Here is a 27618-nt window from a genome sequence, read left to right as displayed (position 1 = left end):
CACGTTTCATTTCATCGGATCAGATATTCACGTTATTAAATTATGCGAGGGTACGCGGGCAGCGCCTCGCTTCAGAAGGCCCGAGGCCTTCGATCACGAGCTCAAATCCCCTTTACCAGGCAGCCGTAAGCTCGGGGCTGTTCTTCCCCCCTGAAGGACTGAGGCGCGTTCTCACCTGATCGCAGATCAGCTCCCACTTCTTCTCGTTGTCGTACTGGCGGAGCAGCCTGGCTTTGTCCGGCGGAAGGTTCATGGAGTTCTGCAAGAGGAGCAGAGGAGGAACAGCCCGTGAACTTCGGAGTCATCGATCCGGTGTTCGCCGCACGCAACCACACGCAGGCGACATCCATCAGACCTCCGCTCCAAACACCACAGCACCAGGCACAAAACCCCTTCAACCTTCAACTTCACCCAGACATTCGACTGTATAAGACTCAGCCTAATCACCCGCTATCTTTCATGGAGGTATTTGACGCGACGTGCCACGACGGTGGTGGCAGGCAGGAGCGGGGGCTGGATTCAAAGGGACGCGATTCGCCCTTATAAGAAGCCCGGGGCGATGCGGGGGAAACGGGAAGGCCCATATCGGCGCTCGCCGCCGATGCTTCTGGGAGTTGCGGTTTCTCCGGGAGACGAGCCCTGACCCTTTCACAATGAGCCTCGTCGAGTGTGCGCGCTCAACACCACTCAATCCCCCAGCGTCCTCAGGCAGAGGAGCGGGGGGACTCCATTGTGTACACACAAACAGCCGAGCGTCAACAGCGCTGTACAATCAGGGGAACCTCGTTACTCCGAGCAACGCAGCGCACCGCTTCTATTCAAGAAGTCTGGCCCCTTTCTTCCACAACACTGAGGAAACTCACAGGCACAACACTTACACCGATTCAAAATGGCTGACTTCAGTATTTTTCGTCCTTTAACATGAACGCCACCTCGATCTTTTAGACTGGGGAAGAGGTCCTGACCAAGATCCACTGCATAAGGCCAGAAAGTTACCTCAGCATTTAGCCTATTATGCACAAATGATTAAATACAACCTGTAAAAAGGGGTTCGTTGGGTATGACATTTCATTGGGCTCCTGCCTTCACGTTTTTGCTCAACGCTCATCAACAATCAGCAAATCTTCTTAGAGCGTGCGCGTGTGCGGTCTCGCCCGCGTTACGGTCTGGCAGTCAGCAGGCACCGCACACCCTGTTCTCCACCACACCAACCCCGCTTTCCCACCTGGCGCGCCGCACACGCCGTGTTTGCATACAGCGGGCTGCATTCCGCATTAGCACTTGGCAGAAAGAGCGCGCGTTGCGTTGGGTTGTGTTGTGTTGTGTTGTGCTAAACGCCCCCGTGTTTGCGAAACTGTGAGGGAAACCAGGGAACCTTCCAGCTCGTTCCGTATTGTTTTTTTTACCATCCTCCCAACTTTAAAACAACATCTGTCTCGTGGAAACCCCCAAAGACAGCCTAGTCTAGTTTTTGGCTCCAAACATTTTAAAAGCGCTCCACCCTTCAGTGCCTTTAGAAAAAGATTGAAACAATTAGTGCTAAACTGCTCCACACATGTACTTAACCGCGTACACACACACACATAAGAAGGCCTAAGCTAGGGCGGTTTAGCTCTGAAAGGTCCCAATAAAACACGATTTCATGACAGCAAAAAATGCAATTTGTATGATTTCTTGTATTTAATCCCAGATTACAACCTTCCCCTCAAATCAGACGAGACAAAAAATCCCCCATTCGACAGAGGCCTCGGTCTTAACGGCGACAAGTTATCTGCTCTCTCACGAATCGGAGATCTTATCTCTTCGATCTCGAAAGCTGCGAAAGAGCGCGAGGACGGCCCGATAAAAGACGAGGGTGTCGCAGTGAGCTCAATCTCAGCGCGCGCTAGCGTGGCTACGCAGAGGAGCGTGAACGCGCTGCGGAGCTGTGTCTGAGTCCAGGACGGAGTGCACCGGGTCACGCATTAAGTCATCGGTTTATAAAAACACGGGGTAACAGCTTTAATCCAGCACAGTATTGAAAAAGGACCAAAAACGACTGAAAAGAAAATCGCTGCAAATTACGTAAGGACAAATTGTTATTGCCTTGCGTCATCTTCGGTCATTGTTTGCAAAGAAATGGGCACACGCAGATCAATTACAAAAGAAAATACGCACTGAGAATTTATTATTCCTTTTATATTATTCCATGTTCTAATACTGTTCCAATAATGTTTCAAAAGCAGCTACAGCAGACACAAGCTGCCCAAAAAGAAGCCTGAATACTGCGGTTGTAGGCATCTGATAAACCTACAAGGTCAAATTCACACCGAAAAGCTAGACGAGAAACACGTTTTATTTGTGCACTGAAAAAGGGGGCTATAGACTGAACGCTAACAACCCTTCATTATAAACCTGTTCTGAATGGGCTTTTTATCTTCGAACAAAAAAAAAAAAGAAGGTGCGTTCCTCCCTTATCCTCCACACTTAGCCTAATCTCCATGAGGTCTAGGCCACATGATATTCTTATGAAATCCCCTTCCGGACTCTCCCCTGGGAACAAACAGACTCCGGCGAGCAGCACCGTGTATTACAGTTAAGAGCTCTGACTCATCACGGACACTACCGAGCTTAGTCAGACAAGGGGGGCCGTGGCACGGGGGTGACGTTTTGTGAATGAAACCCCGGCACGACCTCAGGATCGAATGACGGCTTCGGCCTTGCGCGAGTTTCTGTGGTTGGGGCCCAGACAGGAAACCAGGCGGTAGAGCGGCCGCCAGCCCGCCGATCTGAGAGCAGGGGTTCTATGGTGATCCAACGAGTGAGGTCACGCATCGGCGTCCTGAAATAGATTTACTGGACAGCCCCAGCCCGAGCGGACCTGAGCCAGGACTCCCGCGCATGAAGACGCAGGTTCGTTCCACAGCGCAACGCGTTCAGGGTTTGTGCGGTTGCAATCACCATTTCTAAATGCTCACGTGTCCACTCAGTATACAGAACACTCACTGTTACTGAACACGTGAACGAATATCTCATGGTTGCTCATTCAGATACAAATGATTTCAACAGCGCTTAGGAATTTACTTCTTAGGAATTTAGAGAAAACTTTCTTTTGGAAATGCTTCTATTTAGAAAGAAAGTATTGTCTAATTTCCTAGGAAGCACACAGTTGCACTCAGGCTAAAACCAAGCTAAATCTTTGACGTCTACAAGATAGCCACTTGAACTGATTGCTAATAGAAGTATTTTCAGTTTGAGTTTTTCTTATTTTTTTACTTGCGGTAATTACCAAGTGATGTGCAATTCTTACTACATTTTTATCTGGTAAATACCTAGCACGTACAGGTACAGTGGGGATAAAACAAATAAATTAATAAAAAAGAGTAGCACTAAAGCTGAGGCGTGGTACGCTGGCAGAGCAGATGTACGCTAGCCAGCGCAGGTCTCTGCTAGCTAGCCAGCGCAGGTCTCTGCTAGCTGGCCAGCGCAGGTCTCTGCTAGCTGGCCAGCGCAGGTCTCTGCAGTGGAGCGCAGCAGCTCTGCTGGCAGAGGGCTCCACCCTTTGGGCTCCACGTCTGGTGGAGATCCAATTAAAGCAAATGCCAGTTACAGCACCTTTAATCTGAGTCCTCCCCAAATGAGTTCTGACAGGCTCTCTGCGCCCTGCTCCTGACTTCCACGTCCGAGTGTACTGAGCGCGTGCGGTTTAGCGGCGGCGTACTGAGCGCGTGCGGTTTAGCGGCGGCGTACTGAGCGCGTGCGGTTTAACGGCAGCGCAGAGCGTAGTGTCCGCCTCGCTACCCCGTTTTCCCTGGCACTTCTCTGACCCGTGCCAAGGAGACAAAATCCCCACAATCCTCTGCTCTCCAGGAAACACACTCTCTGGGTACGGACCTCATTCCCAGAAATGGGTTTGACAGAATAGCTTCAAACGTAATAATACATTCAATAATGAATTATTTAAGGTTTAAGTGAACATGAGTTTCAAATACTAAATTATAAAAACAACAATAGATGTGCAAAGCCGGGAGAGAACGTTTGTTAAGCACACAAAGACACGCTGCTGTCTTATAAGCCTCAGCCTGGCACTTTTATCTAATTAAACATGAAACGCTGTCTTTTCACTGAAGCCCTGTTGTCACCAACCACTTTAGAACAGGTATTAAATGGTATCAGTGCTCAAACACCATCAAACTGACTCCAGTATCCTACTTTAATCCCTAACAAAAACTCAGCTGAACCGTAGCGTGTTTGAGAGTTTCACAGTATACAATGTGAAGTGCTGATTAAGACAGTAGGATGACAGGAGAAGAGAGGAGAAGTCTGGTCAAACTCTACAAGAAGTCCTTTAATGTACTGAAATTCAGTAAGGCCACCGAATCTGTATCCATTACGCAACCAAAACAATTGTTTTTATTTATTCTGATTTATTCGGCGTCGAGAGGATGCTAAGAAAACTCGCCGAGCTAGCAGAGTAACAGAAGGACCCCCCTAGCCGACCGCGTGTGGTAGTTCCTCTAAACGCCTGACGAGAAATCAAGTGGAAACGCGCTTGGATTTTACAGCCAGCGAAAGACCGTCGGAGACGACGCTGTACTCCTCTGGAACCTCCCTGCCCCCCACCCCCTTCCACCCCCACACCCCCCCCAAAAACCTCCGTGCTGAAGGGCCCAAGCTTCTCCCGCACAGCGCATCCGGCGCCAGAACAACGCGGCTTCCCTTCAATGTTCGTTCTGCGGGAGACCGGCATTCGGTGCCACTCACGCGGACCTTCGGAGGACAGCCCACAGACTCGTGACATCATTGACTCAGCCGCGCGAGAGGAGAGAAGCCACCGGAGCCGCCGGGCCTCCTGCCGCAAAGGGGTCACTCAAGACCGGCACGGCCAGCCGCAATCTTCCACTTAGCCTGGCGACAGGAGGAGGTCTCTAGCTTAAAAAATTTTGTGGTTAACCAGATCAGAGAGGCCTTTCCTTAAAGGTGTGAAAAGCATGCACTGGGTGAGAGGCGGGAATACACCCTGGACAGGCCGCCAATCTATCGCAGGGCACACACACCGGTCACTCACACACTCATACCTACGGCCAATATAGAGTCCCCAATTAGCCTACTGCGTGACTGTGGGAGGAAACCGGAGCACCTGGAGGAATCCCACAGGGAGAACAGACTACCCTACAAAACAAACACAAACCACTATGGAGCTAGGCGGGAACCGGGAACGCTGTGGAGCAGCGGCTGAGATGGAAAAGCCTGAGGAAAGCAGAACGGAAGTGTGACATGGCTTACGATCGCTGCACTACTCAGTTACGGCACGCCTGGCGGCTTTCGAGAAGCGCCCATTTACGGCTACAAGCCTCCCCCCCGCTTACGACGCGTTCCGTTACCATGGACGCCGCCGCCTCAAACACGCAGACGGACCGCAGCGTGACCGATGGAGAGCGCGGCGAGACGCCGGCATCGACCGCGGAGCCGATCGGCTCCCCCCCGAGCCCGGCCGGTTGACCCCGCCCCCGGCGTCAGACCAGCAGCGGGATTTCCATCCAAACCCGCTGAGCCTCCGATTACGCGTCCGCCACGCAAATAAAACAGCGAAGACGGCGGAGTTCGCTTCCAACGCGGTTAACAAAAAAAACGCCAGTCAGTGTTTAGCTTAGCCCGCCGAGCGCAAAAACCCACTTTCATACCTTTCGCCAGTGTAATTTTAGCTTTCGGGCTCTTTTTTTCAGAAAGCCAGCGGTTTCAGAAATAGACGCTTCCTGCGTTGGCGTAACGTCGCGACGGATCCGATGTCAGGATACGAAAACCCCAGAAACGCGTCCGCCGCTCCCGCTCCTCCTCCTGAGCCCCTCTCCGCACCTTGACCGAGAGGGCCCCGGAGAGAGGAGAGCATAATGGGGAAAGAATGTGGCCCTCGGCCCCCCCCCCCCCCCCCACGCCCGCTGACTGAGATCCACTGGCTCCGGGGCCCCGCCCCGCCCCTTCAGAAACGCGCGAGTCGGAGAGACGTGGAGTGCACGGTGAGAGCACAGCGGGGACATTGTTAGGAGGGCTGGAAAATGGCCGCCCTCCTCGCCTCAGCCGGCTGCAGAGAGCTGCAGTCTGCTCCGGGAGCCGTCCGAACTCTCACATTACCCCCCCAACCACCCCCCCACCCCCCAATCCCCCCACCATTTCCTGAGCTGCAGCCACGGTCTGCCTTTCTCCAGTGCAGTAAAAACAAAAGAGAGGGGGAGAGAATGAGAGAGAGAGATTGAGCAATGAGATGAAGAGTCACCCTGAATCACCAAACGGGCTATACCCCAGGGACAGCAGTTATGACCTTGCCTCACACTCTCACTCACACACACACTCACCACACACACACCACACCACACACACACTTCCACACACATTCACACCACCATCACACACCACCACACACACTCTCACACACACCACACACTCACACAACACCACACACATCTCACACACACACTCACCACACCACACACTCCACACCACACACTCACACACACAACACACACCTCCACACACCCCACACACACACTCACACACTCACACACTACACACTCACACACCCACACACACATCTCCACACACACACACACACATCTCACACACACACACTCACTACACTCACTCACACTCACACTCACACACACACACACACACACACACACACACTCACTCACACACACTCACACTCACACCTGAAGTGAAACTTCTTTAAAAAACAAGGAATTCCAGAAACGTGTCAGGTCTGCAGACTGAAGCTCCGGGCCCTAGAGAGAACAGGCTGTTACAGTCAGTGTTCCAGGTACTGTATGTACTGCCATCCCATACTAGAGCCCGATAAATCGGTCGGGCTCTAGTATGTACTGCCATCCCATACTAGAGCCTGATATATCGGTCGGGCTCTAGTATGCACTGCCATCCCTTTCACAGCCTCGCGCACTCAGTGACAACCCAACACAAGCGGGCAGGTGACCGGTGTGGAGAGGCAAACACACGAAACAGGATTACGCCTCCCGCTCCGAACGGATCTCAATTACCCACAGTTCCCTGCGCGTGCCGGCAGACCGTTTGGGCCCTCCCCCTCGTTCGTGCAGCGCGTTCCCTAATCCTTTAATTTTCGACAGGGGTGCAGGTGTCCCCCGTCTGCCCCGAGATTATCGGCGTAATCCAGGCCGCCCCCCCCCCCCCCCGCCGGTTTTGTCTATAGCCGTCTGCTCGCGATCAACTGTGTGCTCGTGCGCTTGACATGTGGATGGGAAACGACTCTTGAAAGAAGCCACCTACTTTGAAGTCAGTAGTGCAAATACAACCTGGTTAAATTGCTTCAAACTGGTTAGTGACCTGACATTGCATTATATGAATCTTTCTCTCTTATGGTCATGATAACAAGTGTCCCTGACCTTTGGTCAAATTAGACAGACTAATAAGAAACTATGGATGTCAATAACAAATCTTTCGTTACAGATCCTTTCTGTCAAAATACTTCCAACACTACTGCCCCCGGAAAAGTGAAACGAAAATTGTAACCGATTATCAAAAAGCTGATTTTAGTCTTCATCTTTTCACAGAGGAATCTGGAAAGAAAACTGCATATTTATACCCTTTAAGAGCTATAATATCCGCTGAATGCATTGGAATAGTAAAGTGCCTCCTTTTTAATGGCAAAACAGGAAGTCATCCAAATGATACACGGCTCAAAACGGACAGTGTCGGGTTAGACCTCAGAGAAGACTGAGGAACTATTCAACAGCAAGTCTTGCGCTATAGCATTTCACTTAGATACTGAGGATAACACAAGTGATTTTCAAACGAGTGCTTTATGAATAAAGAGTATGCAAAAAGGGATGAAACTAAACATAAAATGCAAAAACAAAATGAAAAAAAAATACAAAGATTTAAATAAAAAAAAAAGTATTAGGCACATCATTATCAAAACAGCACACACCTTGCAAGATTGCCAAAATAATCTTATTTCAGAGCTTGATTTAAAAAAATAACAGTCTTTGCCAAAGTCTGGGTCAAAAATCTGAAACACATATGAATTTCGAACTTGGACCAATAATCTATGAAAAGATCTAAGTACATTCTGAGAATACTCTTACATCAAAGGTAATGTAACCCACCTATTGTATGTTACCAAATAAAAACGCACAAGCGTTTTTGAAATGTGTGACTTGAGGACAGAATTACATCCATATCTGTACAATAGCCTCGATTGCTATTGCAACACTTCAGCTTGCTACTGGAGTAGAATATCTGTTAATGCTGCTCAGGAGAATTGTTCTGTTACATTTGTTGCAAACAGTAATGTAGGCCTGAGACTACCATTCAGGAGCTGTTACTCCCAGCTTTTTGCCTTTCTGCTATTAATGCCTGCTCGTATTCCAAATTTACACAAACAAACGGGTTCGTTTCCACCCGCTCCGCTGTCTGGCAAATGGAAAGAACATTCTAGAATTTCCACAGTCCAATCATAATGGTCTGTAAAGGTGCCATCGGCGGTTCCGTCTCTACAGGAAACCTGCGGACTGAGCACTAGCAGGCTTATTTATCTAAACTTTCGACATTGACACACGGTCCATAAAGCTCTGGTAGTCAGAATGGAAATAAGGCATTGCACACAGGCCAGCGCTAGCCAATGATTAAATATGAAAAGATTTACTGCCGCAATCTCCATCGCTTTCGCGCTCATAATCACTTTGACAGGTTAATGTCGTCCTTAATGTTCAACCAAAGCCAAAGGTGCATTGTGCAACGGGGCTGTCTCCACAAATTACAAATAAGGCCCAATATGTATTCAGCGTCCAGTAACGTGGAATTATAAAAGAGCATACAAGTATAAGTCAAGCGAACTGTCACGTTCCACATGGTTATCGGTCTGGGAAACGTAAACAGACATCATACGGCCATATGTTCCTCAGCTGCACGTACAGAAGTGTCGGTACAATGAAACAATAGAGAGCACTTCAATGGGGCAGCTGGGATTGACCTTTGCACTTTACTGCCTTGCAGCGAAGACAAAACCCCAATTAAAACGAACTGAAACTGAATGTGCGCCACAGAGCAGAGGTCAGGCCACTTCAAAGGCAGCCGGAACAATCCTCGCCGCACACAAAAACCGACCAATGGCGTTCGCACAGCTGACTTCCCCATTGTTGTGTGCAGTAGTGTGCTCAGCGCAGTGGTGGTGTACAGCTGTCCTGAAAGATGCTTCTACCTCACTGTGTCCCCCTGCATGGGTAGGGAACTGGTCTTGTAACCCGAAAGGCCACAGGTTCGATTCCCCGGTAGGACACTGCCGTTGTACCCTTCAGCAGGGTACTTAACCGGCATTGCTTTAGTATAGGCTATATCCAGCTGTATAAATGAATGCAATGTAAACGCTATGTAAGAATTGCGTAAGTCGCTCTGGATAAGAGCGCCTGCTAAATGGCTGTAATGTAATGTAATGTCTGGAACAGTCTCTTCCCTGTTCTCCCTGTAAACCACCTATACATGAATGGCATTTCACTATATACTGTATTCAAAAAAATAAAAGTCCTGGAAGACAACGGTGAAAAGATCAGCAGCAATGTGGCCAATGAAAAATTATTCCATGAAGGGGAAAGAAAACTATGAAATCCTGTCAGTATTTTATGGGATGGTCGTCAAATGATGAGTTACTGCCGTTAGTCTAAATGACTTTGACAGAGTTTTGAGGAGGAAAAAAAAAAACCTGGACATTTTTAATCAACATTTTACAGTGTATAGGCTAGATAAAACTGAAGCGATTTGAACTGAAAGGGCGATTCTGACCATGAGAGTAAGTAAGTAAGCAAACTTTATTTATATTGCACTTTTCAAGGACAAGGGCCACAAAGTGCTTCACAAAGTGCAAATAAAAACAGCAAACGTACACGTACACACACACACACACACACACACAGAGGAGAGAAGACAGTGTGGAACCCGTGCACCTCCATGCCAAAACTGTGCCCCACCTGCGGCACCTTTCACGCTTGTAAAGAGCACCCGGGCTCAGACAACTCCGCCTCGGAGCCCCACGGGCAGGGGAGGGGGGGGCGGGTGGGGTGCTGGGTGCTGGGGGGGTCCCCAGATCCCCCGGCATCCCCACTCCAGGGCCACAGGGCTCTCCGCCCCGCCAGACGAAGCCGTTTTCGCTTTCGGCTAAACGGCGCTCGACTCCGCCCCCCCGGGTCTCCGGCGCGGCCAGCTGCAGGCCGTTACGGCCGAGGCCCACGGGCGAGGAGGCGCGCGCGTTCCAAACCGGCATTCCTGGCCGCGGAGAGCCGTGGGCGGGAGGGCCGCCCCCCCCCCTCGCAGATGCCCCGTCCTCCCTGACCAATGAGGGCTCGGCTCCAAATTTTACGAGGAAGCGAAAGGCAAAGAGTGACAACTGCAGTGGTGCCGCGGAGGTGAATTTAATGACAGGGGAAACGGGGTAAAGCAGGATTATCACCACCGCTACAACGCCGTTTAACTACGTGATGCGGTACGGCGCGGCGAAACGATGCGGTAAATGTCACCGGGTTCGTTTCCACAGATATTCACTCTGACAGTGTGAGAAAGACGGGAAGTAGAACCGTAGAACAGCGGCGTGGTGTCGGAGCAGCGCACAGTAATGTCACCCAGCTCTTTTAGACACTAGCTGGAAGGCCACTTGCTAGACAACTGACAGACAGATTTACGCCAAGAAGTAGGCTAGTAAAATGCTCAGTGCTTTAAGCCGTCATCGGCCAGTTAATTCCACCTGTAAATCTTACGAGTAAGCATAGCCAAACTTGCTCAGAATGCACATTGAAAATAAGGAAAAAATGTTGCCTATGAGCCCTGAGCCCACAACTGATTTCTTCGTCGTAACTCTAATTGACGCCAGCCTATATTGTTGCCTTTTATCTTATGAAGCTAGTGGTTTATAAATGACTAACTAATTTCGTCAGGTACATAACTATTTTCCACAGCAATTTGATGAATGAGAAGTAACTAACAGGCCAAATTTGGGTCAATGCTTTTCTTGAACACTATTCTTCCACCACTGGTTAGTTAATGTGGAAACATGGCTTTTTTTCTTTGTCTCAAACAGCTCTTTTTTATTTTAGGTAGCTGGTAATGAGCAGAGGAATGTCCAGACAACGTAATGAAAGTTTTTGTGTTTTACGTGTCACACGGCCGATTGTTTACAACCCATATTTTATTCCAAATGACCTCCCTGAGACAGCTTGATAAATCTCTGTGTATGAGGCTCAAATCCTAACCGGCACTACAAAAAAAAGGACACTTGATGCTGTTTGCGGATATCAGATGAACCCCACACAGAAGCAGACTGGAGGACTCAGGACACCGCCGCCCGGCTGGATTTCAGTTATCCTATCAAAAACCAGGGGCGGAGTCCTGTAAGATCCCCACCTCCACACGGACTCTGCCAGCTCCGCTAACAGCCCTGTTAGCCCAGGGGCTCATCTCTGACAAAAGGGAACTGGATTTCACATAAAAGCCCGGGACCCATTAACCTGACGACGCTGCATCGCTGACCAGCCCCGACACCTGACACCTGCCCGCCAGCCCGAGAACCACAAAGCATCTCGGACAATGTGCAGAACGCGCTGTCATCTCTTTGTGAGGGGCCAATGACTGATGCGCTGCGGGGTGCGGCTCTGCTTTTATTCTGCAGTCCCGCTCTGCAGCCTGCAGTTCAGGTGAAATCCACTACGCGACTCTCTCTCGCTCTCTGAACACATAAGAAAGAAGTCTGTCGCCATTAATTTAAAGTTTGGAGACAAATATCGACGTCAACTGGACGCGTCGGACTACAGAAACAGGAAAACGGAAGAAGCGGCCTTTCGGTCAACGAGCTTGCGTTTCCATATTTACCCGGTGGAGCGTGGTCTACAATGGCGATCAGACGTTATTCTGGCAACGAACGGTTAATTCATGACAAAGAGGCATGTCAACCAAATGACGATGCTTCAAGCCCAGTTATGCTGAAGTGACTAGGACAGGCTAACGCACAGAAAGGGGAACATCATCCACCCAACAGCTTGGTCGCTACTTGGATGGGAGGCCTCCCAGGAAAACCGAGCTGCAGCTGGACATGGTGCTGGTGAGCCAGGGCAGTAGGACAAAAGGAACTCCAGGGGCAGTATTCTTATCCACCCCTGGGCATGTGGTTTGGTTACTTGAACACATGTAAATTTTCCAGTGCGTACAATGAAGCAACTCCCAATAGTGAGATGAGCAGGAACACAAGGTCGGTCAGAAAACTTGCTTGGAATATGGGCATAACTTCCGCTTACACAGCAGTGTAAATCTGGAAAAGTCTGAATATGTGTTTGACTAAACCTCTTCAAACTAACATTAAGGAGTTTTTTCTTCTATAACTAGGTCTGATGATGATGATGATGATAACAGGCCTAATAATAATTGTGTACAAGAAAAATCTTTTCACACAACCTTTTACATTTTCAACATGAACGTGTTGCCAACACTTTTATAGAACAGCTGCAAAAACAAAAAACAGAAAAACAAAAAAAAGAAAAAAACTTCCTCAGATATGAAAAAAACTAAAGGAAAAGTTGTCTGGAACCCATCAGTCGTCCTCTCAAACTGTGATACTGGAAAAATGCGCTTTTACACAACTCACACAACAAGTATGTAGTGAGTTCCGCTTCATGCAACAGTTAGCACTCAGGCCAAAGCTTGCACGTTAGCTGAATCTGGTGCTCTTTTAGCCTATATCTGAACTGGCTGACAGGCTAATAGGATTTGAAACTTTTTTTTAAGCAACTCTCCATATCTAGAAACCTTTAGCTAACTTTATTACAACGCGGTTGCCCCATGTGACGTGGTTGCCCCATGTGACGCGGTTGCCCCATGTGACGCGGTTGCCCCATGTGACGTGCCGAGCCGAGGAGGAGGGAGTGAAGCCTTCCGTCCGGCAGACCTGTCCCGACAGATTGCCTCATTTTTCCGGCGTCGGTAAGGAGCCGTCGGCAGGGCCTTTTATCAAAGCCGGGGCGAGGCCTGGGAGCACGTTTTAATGCGTCCGGGACCGTCCATTTTCTCTGCAGACGCTGCTACCGGCGAGAGCGCCGGCCCCGGCAAAGCCTTCTCACTCGAGCCGCTTCGAAAAAAAAAAAGCTTACGGACGTCCGGGAGACTTTTTTTTTTTTTTCCACGGTTGCACTTCAATTAGAGGCCGGGAAGAAAGCCGCCCGCGGGAACCCGCGCCTAAATATTTCAGCGCGGGTGCAGTCGGGCGGACGCAGCGCCGTTCCGGGAGCGCCGCAGACACAACGCTGCCTCTCCCTCGCGGTGACACAACGCATTAGGGGTAGAGCGCGCGCGTACCGTCTCGGCCCGCGGCTCCGACGAGGGGGGGGGGGGATTCGGGGGGGGTGGGGGTTCGGACTGCCACGGGCTACTTTCACTGCACCGAGAGAAACGCCCACTTCACGACTGAGGGGGGGGCTGTGAAATTAACCTACATTGCAGGCTCTGAGGCGGGACAGCTGATACTGGAAGTGAGGAGGCTCGTTAAAAAGCTGAGATGCAACAGAGAAGGGAAGGCCGCACGCTGAACCATAGAGCAAAGCGGGGAACGTGAGGCCCTCACCCACATAAACAAACCGGGGACTTTCCCTGCTCACGAATAAAGCAAACAGAAAACTCTATGTTACCGCGTCCCTCTTTGTGCTTAACACACAGTGCAGGACATGCTATCGGATAGCGCAATATCAAACAGAGGTAAATTCTCCGCCGTGTGAACTACAAAATGTTCTCCGATTCACCAAAAGTCACACTGGGGCTCCTTTCTTCTTCCTTGGAAATTATTCAGGGTAATTTTATATTCCTCCACCTGCCTTTTAGTCAGTATTGTCTTCAGAGCACTCCGCAATACTGCACTCATCCTGGCCGTTTAAGAACATCCCAGAAATCAATATGAAGACAGAAATGTCGGGCAGATTGGCTTTGGGAGCCAAACCAACGGAAGCAAAAAGTTCAAATCAATTTTTCCAAATTTCCATCAGCAAACCTTCAGTCTAGTGATATACCATTGCCTTGAATTAGAAAGCATAAATAAAGGTCTATTACCTTTTAGCATCTACATCATTACTAGGTGTTATATTGGGGAGGGTGGATAGACTTTGTCTAAAAAGTCAATGCATTTAAAAACTGGCTGCAGGCATAACACTAGCCCGAACGCTCAGTTCAGCAGAAATCAGCTGAGTCGCTTTCAGTCCGTGCCAGTTGTGATTACATCACAGGCTCTTTAAATAAGGTGCTAGACTGTCACAATGGGACCGGCACTGAGGATCACACCACGACGCAGCAGCAGTACGCTACGGTACCGCGAGACTCCGTGACACCCCCGATTCTGTGACGCGCACTGCGTTCAGCACCGGGTGGCCCGGACAGACACTGCCCTGCCTCACGTCATCCTCCACCTGCCAAGAGTCACAGGACAGCGGGGGCCCGTGCAATAAGGGCTGCCCTTACAGCTCAGCATCTTGGCCCAGGCACAGAAAACGTAGGACATAAAGCATCCATACATTATCGATTCGGCCAGTAAAGCATATTGCACACAATGTCTTTTTGGACCCTTCTTGTTAAAAGGGTTCTTTATGACGTAGTGCCAGGCAATATTTTTTTTAGCACAGCGTTGGACATTTAGTTTTTAGATTATGGCTTTCGAGAGAGAGAGAGAGAGAGAGACAATATAATTTTATGTGGCGGACTTGTTCGTGGTCCGTGCAATTTGGCTTGTCATTGGGTTGCCTGCTCCGGTTGACTGACTGTAAGAATGCAGCCGGTTTCTCTCTCTCTGTCCTCTCCACAGTCTCCAAAGGGAATGTCCTTAGGCAATTAAAAGCCACGCTGAGGCCCTTATCTACGCATGCAAATCTAAGGTGTCATGGCGTCTCCTCTCCCAGAGAGTTTAATCACCTCTGAAGAGACACCGGAATACAAAGCTATTTCTGGGCGTGGCAGAGTCCACCATGGCCACACAGTACCACAAAGATCAGGGTTTCCTTTTTGATTTTACGTTTGAATACTAATCTGTGATACTGAAAGTCTTAATGTCTATAACGTAGATAATGGCTGTTGAGGCTGGCTAGTGTGGAATCTACATCTTTTGCTGGCAGCTCTAGTTTCAGGTGGAGGTCAGTGTGACCTTTTCGCACTGGATTAATATTTTGCCCGAAGGTGGAGACTGCACTACTTGGCTGGACTTAATCATTACTGCCTACAAACATCACCTCTGTTGATGAAAGCAGGAGTACATTTTGTATTTTTTTGTAGAGGTATTCTCTACCTGAGGTGAACTGCCTCTCAACATATTCACGTTTGGTCTCGTTAAAAAGAGGCTAAAATCATGAACCTTTTCATAATAATATCGTTTTGGACTACTGTCAACAAAATGAGGTTACTTTAATTAATAATTAACTGTGTCAGCTTTTAGTTAAGCCTTATTCTTGTGATAAATGAGCCTGACCCCCCCCCTCCACACCTTAACTCGGCATCACCGATTCAGGCCAGGCATCCGCTAACCCTGCTGGCTAAGGTATTTATGATGGCCCGAGGAAAACGTTTTCAGTTTGGTTTCGGAGCCTTAGAGAAGAAGGGTTGTTCTTGTTTAATTTTAGAGGTGGTTCCTTGGTTGGGTGTTTCAAGCTCATTTCCTTTTGTTTCTGTTGTACTGAAACTGGAAGAAAATAATACTCTGACAATATCTGGCTTTATCGCTCTTTACTAGTCGTTTCAAATTAACGTCTGGTTGAATGTATTCTTATGGTAAATAATAAGCAGTGAGCCTACATTCATTAATGAAAGTATAATTTCAATTACCTATACTAACTGACAAAAAAAACTTACTGCTCTCTTCAATGTGCCAGGTGCTTACAAATCAGGTTTGTAAGGTTAAATTATGTGTGAGACTTCCTTCCTTCCTTCCTCTCTTTTCAATAGGCTCAATACAAACTTTTTTTACGGCAAAATCCTAATGAATTTCAAAGCCAGTGGGAAATGGGTGTTAAAATGTTGACTAATTGGTGGGTGTAGTAGTTGTCACTCGTCAGACAACAAGCTGAGATTCTCTTTGGTAGAGCTGGGGGGATACAACAAATTAGAACAGCACAAATTAAGCCAAACACATACACGGGCATTTCTGGCGCATAAAAACGCAGCGCAAATGAAGAAACTTCAATTTTAGGAGTGTTGACGTTATGCTTTCCCCTGGGAGGTGAAGTAATGCCCCTTCAGTGACTCGTCAACCCAAAGTACCTCTGACATGCAGGTTCTTAACGATCCCACTTCACGTCAAACAGACACTTGAGCGGAAGGCTTCGCAAATTGCGTGAAAATCGAGGAATATCAGATGCCAGAATCGTCTGAAAAAAGCGCGTGCCCAAATGGGATATGGCATGACAGTACCACTTTAAAGGGCCCAACGGTTTCAACACTGCTCCTCTCAGCCACCGCCAAGAGGCTGGATCCCACATGGTGCGCTGACACAGGGCCAGCAGAACGAGGGGGGTCCACACGTTCCCCCCGGTGACGGCTTCCAAAAAGTACTGCGCCTCACACACATGGCCGCCACAAGCGGGGTCTTCCGGGAGAAGCTGCCTCGATAAGGAAGACGAAGCCTCGCGTTCAAGAGGCCCAGTGAGGAAACTCTCAGCTCAACGTTTTTTTTCCCCAGCGTGTACGACAAGGGCAACGAAAGGTTGGTGCCGGTGAAAGCTTTCATTTGAAGCCACAGCATTAGCATCCACTCCCTCCTCGAGCTACGCTACGCCCGCAACGACTAAAGCAATATTTAGTTGCTTTAGATATCGCTGCCAAACACTCAGCCTGGCCCTTTTCCCCCTTCGCTTACAGTTTGCTTTTCGCTGGTTTGGCTAATTAGCAAGGCAGCGTCCCGGGGCTTCGACACAACGCTGCCGGTCGCCCTTCAATCAAACGCCAGAAACAAGGCGGCCTTCACCGCGGCATGCGGAGGGCTCCACGCGTCAGGCCCGGGCCTCTGGAACGGGCGGCGGAGGCCTGTGGCTTCGGGTTCGGTGCCAGTCTCCGTCTGTCGCAGAATAAGCCGGGCTCTGTTCCCCCGGCTGCCTGCACTGCGCCGAGCCGGCGTCGATGCACTCCCTCCCCGGAGAATAGCCATTGTTCCGATTATATTGAAACAGTCGACAATGGAAATGCTCAGAATGCTTGGGGGGGGGGGGGGGGCCTGCGCTCTCCATTCCCGTCTCTCTCTCTCCGGCGCGAGCGCGCGTGAATTTCAGCGGCACCGAGCGGGGCTAACGCTAGGCTAGGAGAAAACCGAGCGCCGGAACGCGCCGTGCTCCAAGGCCGCCCTGCTCCGCCGCGCGCTAAAACCTGATGACTGATCCTTTATCTGCTCGGGACAGAAAACAATGGCAACAGCGGAACATTGTGTAAGGGACAACTGATCGAACATACCTCATCTCAGAGCCGCTGCAGATAAGTAAAAACTAAACAGATAAACTCGGCCGGGTTGGTGCAGAGTTGAGACAGCCTGAGACAGCTCTGAGGCTAACGTGCAAGGGGGCGCAGGAAGAGCTCTACAAATCTGGACAGCAGCGAACGTCATCGATGGCTCAGGGCCCGCTGAACTGCTCCCGAGACACCGCTCGCTCCATACGGCCTGGCCGCTGGCCCAGGAACCCCGGCCAGTCGGGCCCAGCCCACGGCCAACTGCATCCCGTCCCACTGCTGCTAAAATGAGCAAGACCCCATCGCCCGTGAGCCGCACAAAGGAAGCGCGCGAGGCTTGCCAAGCTGCAAATCTGGGAAAAAGGGAGTCATTCCCAACAGCCATTCGGGTCCGTGAGGACCTTCCCGGCACAGCGCGCCAGGCGACCGTCTCCCAAACTCAGTCGGATAACTTTTCCAGGATGCCCGAGCCGACGCAGCGCATCTGGGAACGCTGAAATCTGAACTGCGCGGTAAACCCGCGCAGTTAGTCTACTTCAAGCGTGAGACCAGCGGAGAGGGTTATCGTCCGGAAACGCCCACGTACGTGTAAGAATTCCGCAGATACCGTTTCACGAACAACGTTATCAAATACTCAAAACAAAGCTAACCCAACAGAAATCCATTTACCGAAGATTACTCAACTCTAAAGAGGTCTAGATTTAGAGCAGAATTACTCAACTCAGCACATAGCACTATGTGACCTGCTTCCGCCCCCCCCCCCTCCCCCACCACACACACACACACACATGCACACACAATCTTCATTTTTAATACATTGAGAACCACAGGGACTACTGGGAACACCAGAGAAAATGCAATTTATAAAAGAAAAAAAAATCTTGCAGTAGCAGCTAATTCAAAACAGCGAACAAAAGCACTGAAAGGTATGACTTATTCAGTACCTGATAAACGTGTTTCTCTCAGCATACCAGGGGTCTCTTTCCCACTGTGCGCAGCCAGACAGTTATAGCTCTGACCATTCATAATTAATCTTTCAAAAAAAACAGACTGTGCTGAAAATGTTACCACAACGGAAAAGTTTTTTTCTTTTCCCCTAATAATAAGGTTCAAGCCATCTCCTTACGCCAAAAACATCAGACTGGAGACTTCGGTATTCTATTACTGAAACACTGAAGTCAAACTGCTGTCACTGATGTTTCTTCAGTGTGTAACGTTAGACCATTCAACTGGTCAAAGTAATCCAATTATGCTGATACTCCAGAATGTTCTACCACTGTAAGCATACAATAGCAATTGTTTGTAGGATATGTACAGCTATTCAGCATTCAAGGCTAAAATGCAGAGCTAGATATTCCTATAGCCTACATGGCCTAGATGTTCCTTACTCAAAGGACTACAAATGGCCCATTAGTTAATTTTACTATTTTCAGCTGAAACACACAACTTTGTAATAAAGCTATTAAGCCTACAATTTCCGCAGAAAAAGATGAGTTAATTGAATTACGACAAATGTAATTAAACCCAACCAAAAACCTTTAAGGGAATCCAACTGACAGATGTGCCAGTGATGGTAGGATGTAGGACAGGGACTACTGGTGCCTGTATAAAAAAGGGCCTAGAATCAGAGGGGTATATAAGAAAGAAAAATCACGGTTCTTTAGCAGCCTTTAAACAAAGCAGCTTAGGTATAATCTGGGCAGACAACAGAGAACTCCAACTACAACAGCAGATAAGCCTCCAGTTTCCATATGGCGTTCAGGCCCCAATAGGCCTAATTGCCTTTTGGTCCTCTGCTAGTAGGTTTGCGTGGCCTTAACGAAAAGCGGGAAACAGTGTTAAAGATGGCCGATGCAGAATGTTTCCTTTAGAAACCCGCGCTCAGTATGGTAATAGAGAATGTACGCGTTCATAGGGAGGGGGGGGGGGTCATCTTCCACTGGAAAAAGCCACATTCCAGGTCACATGATGTGACTCACACTGTAGACCATAGACTGAGGAGTATTTTCCAATGGTTGACAACTGACACAAATGCCAAACAGACAGAAATAACCGTTTACAGTGCCAAACGGGCGTTAAAGAACGTACGTGGGCAGTGTGGTCACACTCCGATTTGAATGCCCTCTGATCATGTTGAGCGGGTTCTCCATCGCCAAGAACCACTACCGCTTTTTATTAACGTGCTTTTTGTGAACCTGAAACACAGGCAACAAAGAACCCAGTGTATTTTAGATTCCAGCCAACATGTTCAACGTGCTCTCTTTCAGAGAAAAAAAAACTGCCTGAGTTAATATAAAGATCAAACAATGGATAAGATCCTTTTTGACGTCAGTGTGTTTCATGCCATTTTTTTACGACACGATCAAACTGAGAGTCAATACTCAATAAAATTTTAACATGTTTGTGTATTTTAAGCGGCTCAAATATTTCCTAGTATCAACAGTAACTACGGGAGAGAAAAAAGTTAAATCATTAGAACAAGTAACACACCGGCTATGCTGCATAAACACACCGCAGCCGAGTCTTCTGGCAAAGCAACCCCAACAGTACACAAGTGAGATGGTTGTTGTTTTTGTTTCCTACGTGAAGACAAGGTAAAAAACGTTTTTTTTTTGAAGTTACCCCAATACTAAACGAAGACACGGCTAACATTCCAACATTCCATTGGCAACGCAGCTGGCAACAGCACTCCAGGCTACGCCTATTCCTTTCACCCAAACTGACATCTATTTCATTCTTTGCCCGGTAGCCAACAGTCGAGCCTCGGGCACTATGGCAACCACGCCAGCGCTTATAGACACGCTCCTGTCTGAAAGGGGCTATTAAATGCAAACACAAGCTTACTTTTCGCCCCCCCCCCCCCTCTCAGGTTTTACATTAAGATTCCTACACGTATCCGTGTCCTTAATGGAAAAAGCCTTCGGACGACAACTCCAAAGTGTAAGGAACAAACTGTTTGTTTAATCCTCTGGAGTGTTTAATCCTCCATCGATGGATACGCTAACTGTCAATGATTCAGAATGAAGCTGGTGACACATTCTAAGCCAAGTTCTGAGCAAATATGCTGCTGGTCAGAAGATAGCAAATGCCTGGTTTGTGCTTCTGCTTCTGGCAACCGACTAAGCAAATCCTCAAATGAAGCCTGAGCTTGCAGTTCAAACCAGTGCACTGTCAACAGAAAAACCCATGATGGGGTTTTACTCAGGAAACATGAAAAAATATAGCCTATCACTGTAGTGATGTGAAGGATAGCATTTGTTTGATACTCCATAAAATTATTATAATGCACTTGTTGTTAATCTTTATTTTTTTTATAGAATAGCCAGTTGACATGTGACATTTAAACGAAGTATGAAAAAAGAACAGGTTAGACGAAAAACTAAACCAAGACAGCGAATCAGACTGACAAACTCAAAAGACTGCAGCACCTGTAGGTAAAAGAAAATTCTATTGAGCTATGTTTGCTTCAGAATCCATGGCCTCAACATTAGAATAAACAAAAGATATTAGCCTGCATTCCATTACCATCGTCAAGGTCGCAAGCTTTCTCTCCTCTTCTCAGAGTCTGAAAACATTAACTGCTTTTTCAGTTTGAGATGTGGTTTAACATAGCCTAGGTAGTGCAATGTGTATATATATATAGCCTATATATATATATATATATATATAGCTAAGGACAGCTTTACGATCACAGATTCAGCCCTTTCTGCAACAAAGCATGACATTTCCAGACACAGAGTCACTAATTTTTTATTTTCTTAATTCAGCACAGCCTCTGATATCCCACTTGATGTCAAAAGCACATGTGCAGCACTAAAACAGTGGAAAGCAATCAGACTTGCCAAGGGCACGCTAACATTCACGGGAACCCGCGTACCTCACACTCATACTGTAGTACAGGGCTCTCAAACTCAAATCACAAAGTCATTGATTGGCTATAGAGTCCACACGCTTTGTTTCCAAGGCCTCAATTGGCTCCTGATTGGAAGGAAGCCAGAAAATCCAACAGACACTGCAGCCCCCCAGGACTGTTACAGAAGAAGCTAATTAGCCCACAAGTGGGAAAACTCCTTCTCAGGCATATGTATACGCACAGCAAATAAATAATTAGGAAATACCTTCAATTAATCTGGGGTGATCAGGGACACATCGGGAAAAGCAAAGAAATCACAGGGTTTAGTTTCTTTCTTGGAATAATCTACATATTCCAGACCACTGCAGCACATGGACAAAGCTTTCAGTTGTGTATTGCAGCTCAGACAACACCAACAGGCTTCGATTGATTAGCTTGCTGTTCTCTCCAATACTTTTTTCTCTGGTCACCGGGAGGTAAAAGTCATGAACTGCAACCACCTTAACGATTTCTAACAGATTTCAGGCAATAGGGACAACTACCTTTGTGGGGAAGTGACAAAGATGTTCTTGATTGTAGGCTCAATATAACTGGTGTTTATTTAATCCAATAGTGTAAATGTGAAGCTTGGGGAAATAAAGAATCGATGCTCAGTCAGAGCACACTTGAGGCTGTATGACATTGATTTTTCCTTACTTTTCATGCAACTTTTTATGGTTTAAATGTTATAAATGCAGGACAATTTGTAGTAGGCTTACACATATGCTGATACATCATAAGCTGTTGTAACTTTATTGCAGAAATCCAAATGAATAGTGCAATGGCTTCTAAGACCTTTTAATGCTTATCAGAGGTTCCTCTTTCAGATTTCACGTGTCCCATGAGTTCTCCACTTTAAGTACTCCCAAGGAGGCTACATGTTGTGTGCTGCTGACAGAACGCTGAAAATGGGGTCAAGGCAATCCAATGAAATAAATCAAAATGGCCGAAGCAGGGGTCCCAGACCCCGGTCACTGGAGAGCCACAGGGTCTAGGCTACCTCCTTCTGCCGGACTAGCGTACAGGCCCAAAACGCTCGGGCTAAATAATCTTAATACCGCAACCAAATGAAGGTGATGGCAGGAGGCATCCAGCAGGCTAACTGTTAGCCCTTGCTTTCGCGCAGAGAGTTACAGAATGCCGAAGCTTGCCAATGAAAACAGACCTGACATTTCAGAGGGAGCAGAGGGATTTAAAAAACCCAGATGTTACAAAAAAAAAGCAGACGTTACAGCGTAAATGTTTTCAAACGTTCAGTGAAAATGCATCTGCAATCTACTCCGCACAATAAAAAGGTTTGATCGTTTAATTTGATGTACGGTGCCAGCCATATTTTACTACACTGCAATGACTCTTACACAATTTCAAATCTCTGCAATAGTAAAGTGTGACGTCAGAGGTAATCACGCATGCCATCTGTTGTCACTACAGAGGTCTCTGATGAGAGTAAAGTATCACCACAAGGCTGGTGCTTCATATTTAGTCATGAGGGGAAAGAGATGCAAAACCTTCTCTGTGCATGTCCAGCACTTTCTTTTATAAAGTAACCTTAGCACTACACAGGGTTTTGACTTTCTGTGGAAGAACACAGTCCTTTCTCCTCTACCCATGACAAAAATATGAGACTATCCACAGAACCTGAGCTCCAGTTTTCAGGATGCTTTCCACAAGATGCACCATACCCAGATCTGGAAAGAGTGGAAATTAAGTGGTTCACGACTCTAGGAAAAAAATTAAAAGCTACAGACTACGGTGGGCCCATTCCAAGCCCACAACAGCACAACCCCTTACAAAATAAATCATCTTTAAATAATATAAATTAAGTGTATAGCTGTATCCCTGCTCCCTCCACTTTAAAGGAAATCCACCGAGTCAGTAGTCAAAGGATGCACTGTGGCCTTCAGCACTTGGGAGTTCTTCAGTTACAGCCTATCCTCTACTGATACAGGGCAGTGATTTATTTATGTAATATGTGGGCTTTCTTCTTTCCTTTGACTGGGCTGTAGTTCCTCAGCATTCGAAACACAAATGAACCCAGATCAGTGCTCTACAGACGAAGTCAGACACTCAGTAGATGATTTTGAGCTGTGGCTCGACCCCTCCCCTTTTTAAACTGAAGTGCGGTGCAAAAAATGAAAGCCCTCAGGTACTGGCGTGAAACTCACACACCGCGGCATCATGGTAAACCAAATCCACCGTAGCCTATACGCTCAATATATCTGTTGCCCTAAACGACAGTGGAAAATGCCCCCCTGACGGTAGAGCAATAGGTCAGGTCACATGATACTACTCCCCAGCGCAGAGTCACAGAGGCGTTTAACGGAGAAGCCGTCACCAGGCAGCACGGACCCGCGCCGGCCCTTTAAGAGTCCTTAATAACACTAAGTGCTGCAATTAATACAGTAAACGCTCCTAATGTGGCAGGGAGTACAGTCTGCCAAGAGTGAAGACATCCTTCTGCCTGAGGCTTAGAGTTTCCACACGTGCCATCTCTTGAGTCATGTGCCACCACTCAGCAGTTTCTAACGCACGGTCTCCACGTCAGTGAACACCAGCGGAGTCTCACACAGCATGGACTGGACCCTTTCTGCAGAATGCCTGTCCAGCAAAAGCCTGAAAGCACAAGATGATTCAGCTAATCACAGTCTTGAATAGCCCGACTCCCTTAACCACTACTCCTAGCTCCGAGGGCTGATGCTATTTTAGTGAGCTGATGGGGTGTGGCCCTGCAGGACCAAAGTTTGACATTTCTCCTCTGGGAAAAACGTATAAAACACAGTGAAAAGAACGCATTTGGAAAGTCCTCCTCAACACAACATAGCAACACACCAAACAAAATCGATTTAACGGGGACCACCGTTCCTGCAGTATATCGCAGCCAGTTCATATCAGCCTGCCCACATTCACTGTATGCCATGTTTAGGCAACATACAGTCCACAGCAGACAAGAAGCCAATGGCTCAAAAAGCAGACAAGATAAAATGGAAAGTTCCAGAACCTGGATGGTTAATGACATCATTCGCTGAATACTTGTTCCCTGTGGTAGAGGGCCACTGGCATGCAGCCCCTACGAACCACTGTGATGTATTAAAAATTTCTGCAAACCTGCAAATTCTTCACTAAGAGGTCTGGGAAAGCCCTACTGGCAGTCAGCAGACACTTAATTTTAATGAAGGAAAAAGCTTTATATATATATATATATATATATATATATATATATATATATATGTTGTGTGTGTGTGTGTGTGTGTGTGTGTGTGTGTGCAAATAGCCTATATCTTGATGATTGTATACCCCTCAATAATTCAATCTATTTCACATGCATTCATGGAGATCACACAGTATTCCCTCGTGTTGATTTTAGTGTTAATTAACACAGCCTTGATTCAACCGCGGAGGAGTAGCCTGCAGTCAATGGTGCGTTAGGTGCCTCTACCAACGTCTGACCCACATTTGCATGACCTCATAAAACTGGGCCTCCCCTGCTTTCCCATCCACGTGGGTCCACGTCGTCTGTTCGTCTGTACAGGACGAAGCAGCCACATGATATAGCGGTGCCCCATCCCACTGCCCAATTTTATATTTTGCTAAATTTGACCAAGTCCCCGTTTTATATTCACGGGGAACACATGACAGTGATGATACACGGTATTCCAATTTATTTCCCCAGGTCTCGTTTAAAACTAAAGACGCTACTTCCAAGGGTTAAATTTCAAAATATGCAACCACACATGTGCACTGAATGCAAAAAATATATATATTTCCGTCAAAAGAGTTTAAATGTAGCCGCAGATACCAAAGTTACATGAATCACTGTCAAATGCCACCGCGGAGCGACTTCAAATTGGACAGAATTAACGACAAATGTGCAGATGCTTCTTTGGGTAAACACAGGTGGTCGCAGGGCTATGTGCAATACGCGGAATGTAAACATGCACAGACACTGGGCCAATAATGAACAACTCCCCCCTTATTTACCCCACAGAAGAGGGAATTCACAGAGGGAGGTTTCTCTGTAGCTAGTTAAGAGTCTTTTATACAATAAGCTTCACAGTTGCTATTTTAATTACTATTTGTGCAAAGCCGCTTACAATAACAAAAAATAAAATACAGCCAAGAGTTTTTGTTTGTTTGTTCTATACGCTCTTGTAATTTTATTTATTTCCATTTGGACATAGTAAAAACAGACAATTCATTTGATAAACCGATTTATTAGAGCCCCACTTTGTCAAATACCGAAGAGCCGCTGGAACCGTATCAACATTTCAAAGGGTTTGTCTTTTTGCTTTGTGTCATTAAAAAGTTTTCCAAATAAATTTATAAATAGCTTTTATAGTTATATTTAAGCCATACTGCTAGGGAGCCAAGTTTAAGCCACGCTTAAAATGACTGTACTTTCACATAATCCAAGCACAATAATGTGTTTCTCCTTTACATTTAATTTTCACTATTTTCCCTGCATTTCTTTTATGCTTGCTCTCGCTGTTCCACGGTTCGCCAGGGATCTTTTGTCACAAACAGCCACACTTCGTAGCAAGCTAGGCCTGAACAAATGGTTAAAGGAAAATGCTAATAACGTTGGTGCTACCTCTTTGTATTTCAGTTTTGTTTCACGATATAATCTATTTTAACAGCTATGTACAACATCACCTAAGGCAATTTATTTGCAACCCACCCAAGGTAACAGAAAACACATTTACTGTTCCAAATCAGAAATACAGCTCGTTAGCTACGACAGCGAAGCTAAGCTTTTAAAACTGCAAATAAGCTTTAGTCCATGTGGTTGTCCATGCAGGCAGACAGACCCCGACACTGAGGAAAGATTCTGGGATGCATTAACCAGAAGACAATTATTAGGTAGATATCGAAGTGGACTGTGCTATCTAACTAGTACGTTGTTTTTTTTTTTTCTTTTTAAACATCTTGATTGATAAATTGGCTAATAATCTCGTAATTGAAAATAAAACAAAGTGGCAAACAGCTTGCTTAGCATCGTTAGCTGGAAAACGTTGGCATTCGTTCTATGCCTCAATAGCTAAACACCGCAAGCGAGCGTGAAAAACAAATAACCAGACCCACTAACAAACGATGTTTTCAGTCATTTTTGCAAACGAGATTCCATAGCTACCCAATCAACCACACGCACAATAGACATTGTACATTAAACCTAGCGGCAGCTAACCATCTAGTGGGCGAGAGAGAAAAAATATAGCTACAGGTCTAGTAAAGTCACGTGAGGAAAACAAAGAATAGTAACGTTAGAAATGACCTGACAAACCTACCAAAACGATGGCAAATCTTTCTTCCAATTCACCTGGGTCGGGCATCGGTAATTTCAGGGGCAGGTTGTGAGCCCTAAAATCAGTCTGCTGAGAATCCATACTGCCTGCGTTCCCCATATTGTAGCTAGTCTGTATGAATGGCAGATTTCCAGCCTTACTCTTCGACTTAAAAAAAAAATCAAAGCGAGACAAAAATCAATCCTGGGCAGAATGCCTCTAGCGAACTCTCCAGTTTTGTCCCAGTCCAGCCCACTTCCAGCAAAACAAACGTGGCGAAGACAGCAAAACGAGACGTATTAAAAACAATCTAATTCAAGAAAAACAATTCTGAATAGTCTGACCATCTTCATTCATTTCCAGTGAAGAAATAATCAAGCAAGGCGTTGAAGCAAAATAAAACGTGTTCCTATCCGTATCTTGCACAATTTCTGCACCACTCCCAGTTTGTCGTAATGGTGATGGTGTGCATGATTCAAGCTTAGCGGTCCTCTGTGTAGCTGGTTAATCCTTCCAGTACTGACAAGCGATACAGTACACAGCATCCACACACCATACAGCTTACTCTACATTCACATTCAACACAATGAGCCCTTTCAGACTGGCCTCCCACTAGGGCGTGCCAAAGGCGTCGTGAAGGAGAGGGGAGGTGATGCTTTGTCTTGTTGCATGCTGGTAGTTGCAGTTGTATTCTGTCTCTCGGAGCAGACGGAATTCTGCTACATGGAATTTTTTTATTTTTTTATTTTTACTGGTTTACCACAATGGTGCGGGGTATACTATCAGCAAATTAGCTTGTAAGTACCAGAAATAAATATATACTTTTGTAAACATACGTTCTACATTATTTTGATCGCACAAACTTGGCAGACGATTCAGGGTGTCGTTTAGCCTATGTGTATATATAGGGGAAAAAAGTGGTCCCGTGAAAAACTGTTCCTGATATGAAAACAAATTTAGCATTATTTACATGATCCTGAACATATTTGTTTTCGA

The 27618-nt window shown here is 47.0% G+C and overlaps 1 protein-coding gene across 4 annotated transcripts in view; it reads right to left on the bottom strand.

Annotated features, from left to right (window-relative positions):
* LOC135240471 (formin-like protein 2) overlaps window positions 1-27233 on the bottom strand; it is a 63668-nt gene extending 36435 nt beyond the window's left edge. For 3 of the 4 annotated variants that reach the window (XM_064309956.1, XM_064309954.1, XM_064309953.1), the window contains exons 1-2: window positions 26626-27233; window positions 176-259 (exon numbers count right to left, since the gene is read on the bottom strand). In XM_064309956.1, the coding sequence (XP_064166026.1) occupies window positions 176-259; window positions 26626-26742 (201 nt within the window). In that variant the 5' untranslated portion in view covers window positions 26743-27233. Of the gene's footprint in view, window positions 1-175; window positions 260-17457; window positions 17480-26625 lie in introns of those variants that run through there. The other variant, XM_064309957.1, reaches the window with a different exon arrangement.
* Between the last annotated feature and the right edge of the window lie 385 nt (window positions 27234-27618).

Source organism: Anguilla rostrata, chromosome 15 (genome assembly GCF_018555375.3).
Source record: "Anguilla rostrata isolate EN2019 chromosome 15, ASM1855537v3, whole genome shotgun sequence".
Classification (NCBI taxonomy): Eukaryota; Metazoa; Chordata; class Actinopteri; order Anguilliformes; family Anguillidae; genus Anguilla; species Anguilla rostrata.
The sequence above is the reverse complement of the archived record's forward strand: the minus strand, read 5'-3'. Positions and strand labels throughout refer to the sequence as shown.